This window comes from Oryza brachyantha, chromosome 5, assembly GCF_000231095.2.
Source record: "Oryza brachyantha chromosome 5, ObraRS2, whole genome shotgun sequence".
Lineage (NCBI taxonomy): Eukaryota > Viridiplantae > Streptophyta > Magnoliopsida > Poales > Poaceae > Oryza > Oryza brachyantha.
Genome location: NC_023167.2, coordinates 5,727,380 through 5,739,533, shown reverse-complemented (window position 1 = coordinate 5,739,533; position 12,154 = coordinate 5,727,380). Strand labels below are relative to the sequence as shown.

The following is a 12,154-nucleotide window of genomic DNA, read 5'->3' as shown; positions in this document are numbered from 1 at the left end:
GAAAGACCAAAGTATCGTTGAGGTTGTTGCTGCTGATGTTGACGTCATCATGACGTAGGATGACGTCAGCACAGATGGAAGAAATTTTCAGTAGAATCGTTACCGTTTTTTATAATAGTATAGATTAGTCTAAGAGATATATATACATATTCCTTGTGAAGATAGGTTAGGTGCAGACAGAGATAGAAGTTGAGAAAAATGAAAAGGTGGGAGCACCAAGACTTGAGCAACAAATTAACACAAAGCAGCTCCGGTTATCCTATTCGATGTCTATATCTTTCGCTTCTGTGTGGGTGTTACTCCAATTGTTTTAACTTGCGCGTCTACTAAGCATCTCTAAATTCAACAAAACATTTTTTTTCTTTTGCGAGTCCACTAAGCATAGAAGAGTACGTTCTTGCGCACCTTGGATTTGGGGTATGTACTAACCTCCCCTCCTCCGTGTTCAATTCGAGAAATATCGGTGCTGTTCTTCCCGCTATTAAGTTCTAGCTTCCTGGCACATATATAGCAGTAGCTCAGATAAACAATACTTTACTACATATATAGTTTTTGCTCAGGTGATTCACTATACGGATAAGAGAGTCATGGAAGCTCCTGTTAGTGCTAATTCCTTGGGGGCCATGGTCTCCCTTCTGGCAAAGCTCGAGAAGATCACTCATTCCAAGAATTGGGATCCATGGTGGTGTAGAGTGAAGGATCAGATCGAACAACTTCGAGCCGATCTAAGCTCCATGCAAGAACATCTTCTGAAGCTCTCGGAGGTGCAGGACCCTCCCAGGGCTGCGGGTCACTGGATGAAGAACTTGCGTGAGCTGTCCCTGGACATGGACGACTGGGTCGACAGCTTCACCCACGACTACGCCTCTACCGACAGTACAGATGACCGGACTGACAGGCAAATCGCAAGACTGAAATCATTCAGGCGTTGCCTGGACGAGGCGCAGGATCAGTTCATCAGGTACAGCCTCGGATGCGTACAGAGCCCAGCCAAGGTGACGGCGACGACGACGACGACTAGCCATCGGGCATGGACTGGAGCTGCTGCTAGCACTGAGCCTGTCGGCATGGACGAACTTGGGAGGTTGCTGACCGACGGAGAGCAGCAGCTCAAGGTGGTGTCCGTTGTTGGTGAAGCAGGAGCTGGCAAGAGCACGCTTGTTCAGAAAGCGTGGCACAAACATGGAGGACAGTTCGAGCACAGGGCTTTCGTGCAGACGGCTAGGAAACCTGATATGAGGGGGATTCTCAGAAATATACTCTCACAGGTCTCTTCTCCACACCAACCGATCGATGCTTGCGACGTGCACAAACTCGTTGACAGCATCAGCAATCATTTACGAGATAAGAGGTTTTTCTTTTATTTATGTGCCCCTTAATTATGTCATGCACTCTGTGTGTTATTATGTCCCAATGCCTATGCCTTCTTCGTCGATCATTATTCTATCACGATATATTTATTATAAGGAAATGTAACCGTATCAATAGATACAAAATTAGCATTCTTATGTGAAAATTATATGAGCAATGTTTTGATATAGGGACCAATTTAATTGCAATTAAATATATTAAATATCAATTAAAACTGGTATCTATGCACTACAAACTACTTGAAATTTTATAAGATTGAAGAAAAAGACCTCCAATTATTTCAATGTCATATTTGAAATTTTCTCATGCGGTTTGATCTTATGCAGTTTGAAATATGCATTCATTATATAGATTAATACTAATTTTAAAATAAAAATTTATAGCATCATCATTTTGCTTATCAAAACTATAAACAAAACAGCATATTAGCTATTAAAAAATAATTTATGGATAAAACTTGTGCATACGTGTTCTTATCGTTCCAAAAACAAATGTATGATAAAAAATCCTAGCAGGAAGATTTGGTGGTGGATTTTGAGGGTATTTCCATTTTTGAAGGATGAAGGAATTTCAAAGGATTTTGAATGTGAATTTTATATTTGAACTAGACCTTGATATTTTGGTAGAGATGAAATAAATAAACTGTGATCTTTTGGCACAACTCTCAAGACAACTTCTTCTTAATCCAAATCATGGTAATATATTTTATTTAAATATTTTCATGCTGCAGATATTATCACTGCCGAATCCAACACTTGTAGTCGGAATATAGTTTTTCAATTGTTAGCATGGGAAAAGTTATATGTTTACTATGACCTCAGAGAAGTTGTAGGAGTATTATACTTGCAATCTCTTTCTTTAAAATATAAAACTTACAGTATTTAATATTTTTACCATTTTATTTAATTCCTCTTTTGATATGTGCTGTAGAAAGCACATGATTAATATGCACAAAATTATTTGCCAGATACTTCATTATAGTCGATGACTTGTGGGATGTAGCAGTGTGGGATGTTGTTAGTCATGCTTTCCCCATGGACAACTGTGGCAGCCGAATAATAATAACAACCACAATTGAGGATGTTGCTCTGGGTTGCTGCAATTACGAACCTCAACATATTGTCAATGTGAAGCCTCTCAGTGCAGATCTCTCCAAAAAACTATTTGCTGATAGGGTTTTTGGCCCTGGAAAAGAATGTCCCCAACAATTCAATGACATCTTAGAAGAGATTACCAGAAAATGTGGCGGTTTACCACTCACCATTATCAGCTTAACCAGTCTTGTACCAAGTCGGCCAGAAACACGAGAGCAGTGGTTACACCTACAGCGGTTTTTACATAAAAGTTTGAGAGCGAAACCAACTTCTGAAGAGATACTCAGAGAAGTACTGAGGCATTGTTATAGCTGTCTTCCTCGTTATTTAAAGACATGTCTGATGTACCCTAGAATATATCCGGAGAACTATATGATCTCAAAAGAGGATTTGGTGAACCAATGGGCAGCTGAAGGTTTTGTCTCTGCAAAAGAAGGAAAAAATGCCATGCAAGTTGGCCGGAACTATTTTGATGAGCTTGTCAGTCTGGGCATGATCCAACCTATTGACGTCAAGTACAATGACAAGGTGTTGTTCTATGTGGTGCCCCACATGATACTTGATCTTATCACATGCAAGTGCATAGAAGATAATTTCATCACTGTAGTGAACTATTCTCACGGAAAACTAGATTTGTATGACAAGGTTCGTCGGCTGTCACTCCACTTTGGCAGCGCGACATATGCAGCTACCATACCAAGCACCAGGCTGTCACAAGTTCGAACACTTAGCTTCATGGGTCTCTTGAAATGCATCCCTTGCATCAGGGACTTCAAGCTTCTTCGAGTGGCAATACTTCATGCCTGGGGCGATGGCAGAGACCGGTGGTTCGACCTCACAGCAATCTCTGAACTCTTCAGGCTGGTATACTTGCAGGTCAGGTGTAACGTCCCTGTGAAACTACCAGACCAGATGAACTGCCCTGAACACTTGGAAACAATGGAAATAGATGCAGGATTGCATGCCGTTCCGTCAGATGTTGCCTTCGCTCCAAGATTGCTGCACCTGCGCCTTGGAAGGGAGAAGAGAAACCCGTCCGCCATGGACAGCAACCACAGATATCTGACGCTACATCCGGATTCGGATTCAGGCATGGCTCTCCCTGTCCTCCTACAGACATTCGAGCTGCTGCCGCCGGTCTGCGTCGGCTCAAGGCTCCCCGAATGGATTCGGCAGCTCTGTGAGCTCTGCACTCTGAAGATCGCTGTCAGAGAGCTGCAGAGGGAGGAAGATGTGGATGTGCTCGCAGGGTTACCAGCACTCACAAGCCTCTCCCTGCATGTCCGGCGAGTCACAAGCATCAGCTTCAGAGGGGGGGCCTTCCCGGTGCTAAGGTCGTTCGAGTACACGTGCGGCGTGCTGTCGCTGGGCTTTCAGAGAGGGGCGATGCCCAACCTGACGACGCTCAAGGTAGGGTTCAACGCCCACGGTGGGGAGACGCACGGCGGCATGCTCGCCGGCGTTCAGCACCTCGCGAGCCTCGAGGAGATCGCCGCGGAGATCGGGGCAGCGAGTGGTGCCGAGGAGGCTGACAGGAGCGCTGCCGAGCACGCGCTCTGTCGCGCCGTTGCCGACGGTCTGAATCTGGATCGTCTTGCGTTCAGGTTCCACGTTACAAGAGTAGAGCAGGTCGACGAAGAGTGTTGCCGCCCTTCAGAGAAACACAGCTTGGCTTCGCGCGAATGCACTGACTTCACTGGGTATTCATTCTTCATCCTGACTACTATTGCAAACATTGTTTTTCTTTTTTCTTTTATCATTAACACATATTGATTTTATAAGTTCAAAAGTGTGAAGGGGCTACAATATATACTCCCTCATTTTTCTTATTTGTCTTATTCAAAATTTGTGTGCAAATATTCAACATTATAAGTCATTCTTAAAATTCCTTTAGTAATAAATCAAATCATAACAAAAAAATAATTAATAATTATATAATTTTTTTGAAAAAACGAACGGTAAAATATAGATCTAAAAGTCAACGACGTCAAATAAAAAAACGGAGGGAGTACTATATACAGAAAATTGATTTATGATAGTTGAAAAGATAATATGGTTTGTAGTATACAACTTGAAACCTCTTATTACCTCACTCTCCCATACAAACTACATCAATTAACTTCTACTTCTTGATAACGTTTTTCTGCTTAAAATGCTTAAACTGAAAGCAATGACATTATTGCAAGAAACAGTACACTTGCCAATATTGTAACTCCTTTTTTAAACAATACAAAAATAAATACTGATGTGCATTGCCCAATAGCTAATTTACTAGTGAAAGGAAGTAATTGCCACATTACACACAAGCAACCAAAAATAAAACATTATTTCTTTTGTTACCAGGGTTCAATGTTTCAATTAAGTGTCCGAGTTACGATAGTCCAAATTCAATGTTTCTTTTGTTGACAGTTCATGCCAAATTAGTAATTACGATCAAGTTTGGACAAATTGTGATTAAATTTTGATCAAATTTACTGCTTTAATCAAAAACCTTTTATAATTTTCACTTGGAATCTACTTTTGTCCCACATCAAAATCTCAAAATTTTGCGTTTTTCAATTGGTTTTCGTCAAAAACATAAAAAATGTTTTTTCAATTGGTTTTCGTCAGAATAGAGTGAGCCATGAGCTCGCCAATTATGCTATGACTCAGAATATTTCTATATTTTGGAGAGACAATTCTTGTAACCTCATATCACAGCTAGTGATGGAGGATATTGATCCTACTTAATATATTCTAGATTCCCCCCAAAAAAAACACTTGTTTGGGTGGCTCTTTCATCTTCCTTAAAACATCTTTCTTCTACCTTTGCACAGCTTGACATTCTAAAATATAATAACATTCTTCTGCTTTCAAATGGCGCATTATACCTATTCGGGAACATGATTTCACACTTTTAATCTGCATACTAGATTAGCATAAAAAATCCTGCAAACCGTAGATGGGTGGAAATTATCCGATTAAAAAAGTCAAAATTCATTTACTTGTTTTTACGATTAGTTAGAACGATATTTTTTTTGCAAGAAATAAAGACTAACAAAACATATTAGTGGCTTTCTTGATTCTCCTAGCATAAGTTCATTTCGATTTTGTGGTTTGAAAATGTTATACGACACCCCCACTTTCGAGATTAAGAAAACAATCATTAGTTTTCTTGCCAATTTTGGTGCCTAAACTGACACTTTCATGATTGCACCTAACTAATATAGTACTGTCTAATCAAATGTGCTTATGTTGCCAGGATCTCTCAAGTCTCCCTTCAGCCAAAATTTCAAATTTCAGCTTGGCCTAAGTCAGGTAATTCCTCGGATCACCATGTTTGCAGATCAACTTGACAACTATATCTGGCTTCAATTTCTATTACCCGGCCAATTCAAGCTTCTTCTAGTTCTTAGGAGCATTCCATGAGCGAAACACGAGGCAAAAATAAAACCAATTTTTTACTGGATACGAACTCAAAAATTGGAAATTTTATGAAATTCTAACTCAATTTGACTGTTTCTCTCCCTATGTATTACATCTAATATTGAAACTTTTCTTCTAATCAAATATATTCGTCAAACTGGTATGTTTGTTTATGCTAATTGGAGACCCTCCAGTAAGTCCTCGCATTAATTCTAGATGATAAAATAGTTAGAATTTTTCACATTAACAAAAAGTTCTCATAGAATAAGAATATTTCTAGACTGCTATCCAATCTACAGAAAGATTTAACAATTGATTGGTGTTGTTCAAAAGAATATTCTTGTTCTACTATTTGTGGAACATAATATTGAAGGCTTATAACGAAACACATAAAAGAAGTTCTATTGAGAAGGTGGTAAGTTCAGTTACAGAACTATCTAGAATGCAGATATAATCCTCTCGAGTCCTGATTACTTGAGAGCAAGTTCAACTATTAAGCTTAGTTCAAACTCCTAAGGCATCCATGTCAACAGCATGTTATCACATTTACCCTATTACATTTTTGTATGAAATATCACATTTATATTTCCCAAAACAACTTTTCCACAGTGGAAATACATGCAACCGTAATATAGAAATCTATGAAAAACACACAAAAACCAATGGTTTCATCAGATTTTAGGTAGAAAAAATATATGCTACTCCATATGTCCTAAAAAAGTGACCGCTTTTCTATTTACAAGCTAAATTATGTGGGGATGAAAAATAAACTTTAGACAGTGTTAGGGTAAGATGGGAGAAAATTAAATGAGAGCCGATTACAATAGTACTCTAGCGGTAAGTCGAAAATGTGGGAATAATTAACTTTTTGCCGCTCTTAAAATTGGTGGTAACATATTTGCCACTGGGCCCACATATCCTAGACACATGAGGGTCCACATGTCATAGACAGCGAGAGGCAAATATGTTAGATGCCATTTCTAAGAGTGGCAAAAAGTTAAATGCCCCCAAAAATATGTATGTTTTACAATTCTAGAATATAGTAATTGATGCAAACCATTTATATACTGGGGACGAGGGTGTCAACACGAACTATGTTGGTGTCGAGATGTTGGCCTTGGTGTAACACCCTGCCTCCAAAATCCCCATTAGTCCGCTTTACACGTTGAAGCGATCCACGTTCGCATGGTATCCCGCTTACACTTTCATCCTCGCTTATATAAAATGATTAACCTGTGGATACCATGGTTGGAGCACCAAGACTTATAAGCAGACCCTCACCCACCTAAACTTTCAAGGTGGTACTAAATCACCACTACACTTCCACTTCTAGACCACATGGACCAAACTCATACCATTAACAGGCTTCAAATAGGATAGGGTGTTACACTTAGTGCCAATGATGCTACCATCGAGAAAAATATCAATTCTTAGAATAAGTGTTTTCAAGGGTCTAGTTATGCAATAAGTTTTAAAAAATGGCTAAAATATAAATTTATAGGGCAACAATATATAGATTACCATGTTTGCTCTAGGCATTTAGATGGAATATGCAAGAATGGTCCAAATTAATTTGGGTGTATCTTATAAATATCTTAATGATATTCATCTCAAAGAAATGCCAACAGCCAAATATGCGTGTCCTCATTATTTTTCACTTGCAGTAATCTGTTCATATATTTCTGATCCACCAATTAACAGAATGGACACTAGTTGTAGCCCTCTATTGTGGTATGACCTCAGCAATATTTTTGGGAATAAAATGCTATAAATGCTTCTCACTGATCATAAATCCGAATGCTTCACACTGATCAGAAATCCTTACCTAAACCTAATAAAAGCACCATGGTAAGCAAGTGCAATATTTTTGGATATGTTTGTTGGTTATTATGTCCATCAGTCTGAAGCAACCGTACGTGTTATTGTCGTATTTAATACAAATGTAAAAAGAATATATGATATACTTCCTTCTGAAAAAAAACACATTTTTTTTGTTGATCTAGAAGAAAGTACTGAAGCTAAAGGTAACATCTTGCAAAACAAATTACACCAGCCAAGTGCACTGTTAAGGGATGTCGTTACAATCGAGTTCTTAGAGGATATCACTGACAATTTTTCTGAGGAATGCAAGATTGGTGTTGGTGGATATGGAGAGGTTTACAAGGTATATATATCACAAATACTTGTATTTCTGTATTTTTGAGATGGTATACTACTAACAACAAGGCAACATGCACTATATGAATTACCAAGATAAGAGTATTTTTCATTTTGGCAGGGGACACTGCATAACGGGGAAGAGGTTGCTGTGAAGAAGCTGTATCACATTCCAGGAGTTCCCCATCTGCAATTTATCAATGAAGTTAATAAACTTATGAGGGTACAGCATCAAAATATTGTACAACTGGTTGGCTACGGTTATAAAACAAGACATTATAAAGTGGAGGAGCAAAATAGGGAGTTCGTTTTGGCTCAAATGGAGGAAAGAGCTCTTTGCTTCGAATATTTGCAGGGTGGAAGCCTAAAAAATCATCTTTCAGGTGCGCGTCGGTGATTGTCATTACATCCGTTTTATATCGTAAGGTATTCTATTATTCCTAAATTTATATCTATACTATTGGATTTAAAATACACATATATAAAACATATTCATTGTTCTATGGATGAATTTAGCTAGACAGAACAAAATTATTTTATAATATGAAACAGATGCGATATATTGTTTTGATTTTGAATAGGAGATTTATGTACTGTTCCTGAAATTTATTACTTCTAGTGATACATTTTTTTCCTATTTGAAAGGACTAGCAATATATAACCTTTGTTTACGTCTACAGATGAAATGTGTGGTCTTGATTGGCCCACGCGTTACAAAATAATTAAGGGAGTTTGCGAAGGTTTGGATTATCTTCACAATAAATCCGAGGATTGTAGCTACCACCTGGATTTAAGACCTTCTAATATTTTGCTGGACAAGAATATGGTTCCAAAGATAGCAGATTTTGGTATGTCAAGACTCTTTAGTACAAGAATAAGCAATGTCACAGAAAACTTTGTAGGAAAAGTGTAAGTTGATATATACACCTCATGACAGTCCCAGTACTCCCTTAATTTTCTAGTTAATTATTATATATTGACATGTATGAATCACGTACTTAATTAATTTGCAAAATATCATGCATGCATGCAGTGGATACATGCCACCAGAATACATCCAGAAAGGCGAGATCTCAAACAAGTTTGATGTATACAGTTTGGGTGTTATAATCATCGACATAATGTTAGGCCCATTGGGTTTATCATTGTACGCGGAAATGCCATCACCCCAACAGTTCATTGAACTCGTAAGAAATTAAATTTTGTTTCCACTTTCTGTACCTCCTAACAGCATTATTTTTCTCAGGATCACGGTGTTTGTCTTGATTTGTGCAAGTGTACTTAGAATTGGTAATGGGCCAAGGCCATTAGGTTCTTTCACAACACCATATTTAATTCTTAAATATCTTTGGCTCAAAACTCTATTAAATTTTAGTTTCAACCCTATTTTAAACTCAGTACTTAAATTTTGTAAGCAAAATAGTTGGATCCATTACCGTCTAAGTGTGCTGCATTTCTAGCTAGTTTTAAAGATGTTTTGTAGTTTGCAGGTGCACCAAAAATGGAAGAAAAGGCTGCAGGCTACGTCCATGTGTATATCACAGGATATCCTACAAATGAAGACATGCATAAACATTGCATTGAGATGTGTGGAGACCAACCTGGTGGAGAGGCCTACTATAGACTATGTCCTCCATGAACTCAATGGAATAGATGGTAACGTAGCTCATATAACCCAGGTAATTATAATTCAAACTCGATCTTAAACATGACTTACTTTCACTGATGCAATTCTATGTTTCTTGCAAGTAGATTTAAATAGTAGTGAGCAGAGAAATGTATAATGTAATATAAAATTTCCATTTATATAAACCTTTTTATGTCGCATTTAGGATGATTACCTCGGATTATTTGCTCCATGACTATAAAAATCGTTTTCCTGAAAAATTTCCTTGTAATGATTATTTAGACCATTTATTCTAAGATAATACTTGTTAAGTATATTTCTCAAAATATTTAATTTTTTCCTATAATCAAGTACATAGCAATTACCCAGTGAATAATCTGTTACAAATATTAATTTAATTTTCTTCTAACCTCATCTTTTCTCTCCTACTTATGCTTATAAGTCAAATTTGAATTTTCAACCTTAAATTTAGAGTTGATTTGGGAGTTGAATTTCCTGTTTCCTTTGAGCATGCATATATACAAACCGTGGTCTGTGAGGTGTTGATGCTATTTTCTCAGGATTATTTTTTTTGAAAGGAATATTTTCTCAGGATTATAGGCATAGGTGTAAAAAGAAAGTTGACCTCTCAGACAAGGAAATAGTGGAAGAAGAAGAAGAAGAAGAAAGAGGAGATGGAGGAGAGGAAAAGGTACAAAAGAATTTACTCCTAATTTATTAGATTCTTCCTTAATTGTTCGTTATAATAATATATATTAAGCCATTTCTTCTCTTGTATGATTCTTGTTTGATTGGCTTAATTTTCACTCATAAGGATGGAATTGTTGGGTCGGTTGGAAATGGAGGAACTTCTCACCACAACTATGTGCCTCCTCACCATCTTGAAACGGTGACAATTTGCGCAAAAGGCGTAGCTGATCCAATTAAATTTCCATACAGTGGCCATCTTGAATGTGGGCATAGGTACGCCATGGGTGCTGCTGTTGGGGACAGTTTTAGGGTGAGTGAATCTTAAAGCCAAAGATTAAACCTCATTATGAAACACAAGCATCTATGAGCATTTATGCATGTGTTAACTCTTGTTTAATTTGCAGATCAAATAAGTAACCCCTTGCAAAAACTTTATATTGAGATTCTCCTTTTTTTTTTCCTCTTTTTCCCATGCAGACCAAGCCTGACCCTCTAGAGTTTCTATGGTACGTTAATGGGACAATGTGGTAAACTGGTCATATATATATGGATTGTTTGGAGAAGATATGCTGATGAAATTGGCGTCCACATGGAAGATATGATCGGACTTTAGTCTCTTGGAAGCGTCCTCTGAACCAGAATCAATGATAGGAGAAGAGAAAGAGAGATAAGCACTGATTGTGGGTCAAGTGGTTATTATGACATTGCGTGTTTGTTTGAATCTTAAAAAACATAGAAACTTGTTTATCATAAACCATGTTTTGTGAAAATGACAGTACATGGAAGCACTAACTAGTAAGTTCATGCATAGTTTCGCTTATATATAAACCACGTTATTTTTCAGCATTTGTTTTTAATTCTTTAAGTGTTTATATATATGTATATATACATATACATATATAGCAAAACTAATATGTACACCCCTTAGAATAAGCTATTTTATGTCCTCCTGCCCTTATAAGGCTCAAACCCTCTGCCACCCTCTTTCAAAGGCCCAAACCCGTCTTCTAGCCTGGTCAAATCTCTCTCCTGCCGGTCAAACCCATCCTTTAACCTTTCTCCACACCCTACCTTTGTCAATTCGCGTCTGTCTGAAAAATACAGTAACATGAAGGTAAAAATACAGTAACATGCCTTATAAAATACAGTAACAACATCAAAATATAGTCATGACGGATCTAGTTTCTTAAATCACACTTTTTTAACCAATGTGATAAAAACAGTTTTGAAAAATAATATAAAACACATGAGATATTGCTCTCTTAAGATTGAAAATACAATATTTTAGCTCTCTCACATGTATTAGTTGTACTATATCAACATTATATAGTCATGATGTTACTGTACTTCTATCGTGATACTTCTATCATGATGTTACTACAATTATGCAACACACATGTTACTGTATATATATTACGATGTTACTGAACTTCTATCACAATGTTACTGCAATTGTGCAGTAACAATACACATATTTTGTAGCAACATAACGTTATTACTACATAGAAGGTGCATCGTTACTGCACTTATAGATATTTCTTAAAATTTCGAACTTTAAACAACTTTATCTCTCACCTCATATATTATTTTTTAATAACTTTTGTACCATATTGTTTGAAAAAGAATTGTTTTAAAAATATAGATCCCTCATGGGTATGTTTCGACGTTGTTCCTGCAAATTAGTCGTCATCTTCCTGTATTTTTGTCATCGTGTTACTGCACAATTCCTGTGAGACGAGAAGTGAGCTTAGATAGACACGAGGGGAAACCCATAAGAGGGTTGACCCATGGGGTTAACCCTTTGACCAGC

At 37.4% G+C, this 12,154-nt stretch overlaps 1 protein-coding gene across 1 annotated transcript; it reads left to right on the top strand.

Moving 5' to 3' along the window:
* The first annotated feature begins 331 nt into the window (after positions 1-331).
* LOC102709743 (disease resistance protein RGA5-like) lies at positions 332-11,182 on the top strand. Its single transcript, XM_015837033.2, has 12 exons — positions 332-417; positions 561-1,351; positions 2,339-4,165; positions 5,707-5,762; positions 7,874-8,034; positions 8,149-8,410; positions 8,708-8,936; positions 9,061-9,214; positions 9,518-9,706; positions 10,247-10,345; positions 10,469-10,654; positions 10,822-11,182. The coding sequence occupies exons 2-12, from the start codon at positions 588-590 to the stop codon at positions 10,873-10,875; spliced, it is 3,981 nt and encodes a 1,326-aa protein (XP_015692519.2). The 5' UTR covers positions 332-417; positions 561-587; the 3' UTR covers positions 10,876-11,182.
* The last annotated feature ends 972 nt before the right edge of the window (positions 11,183-12,154 follow it).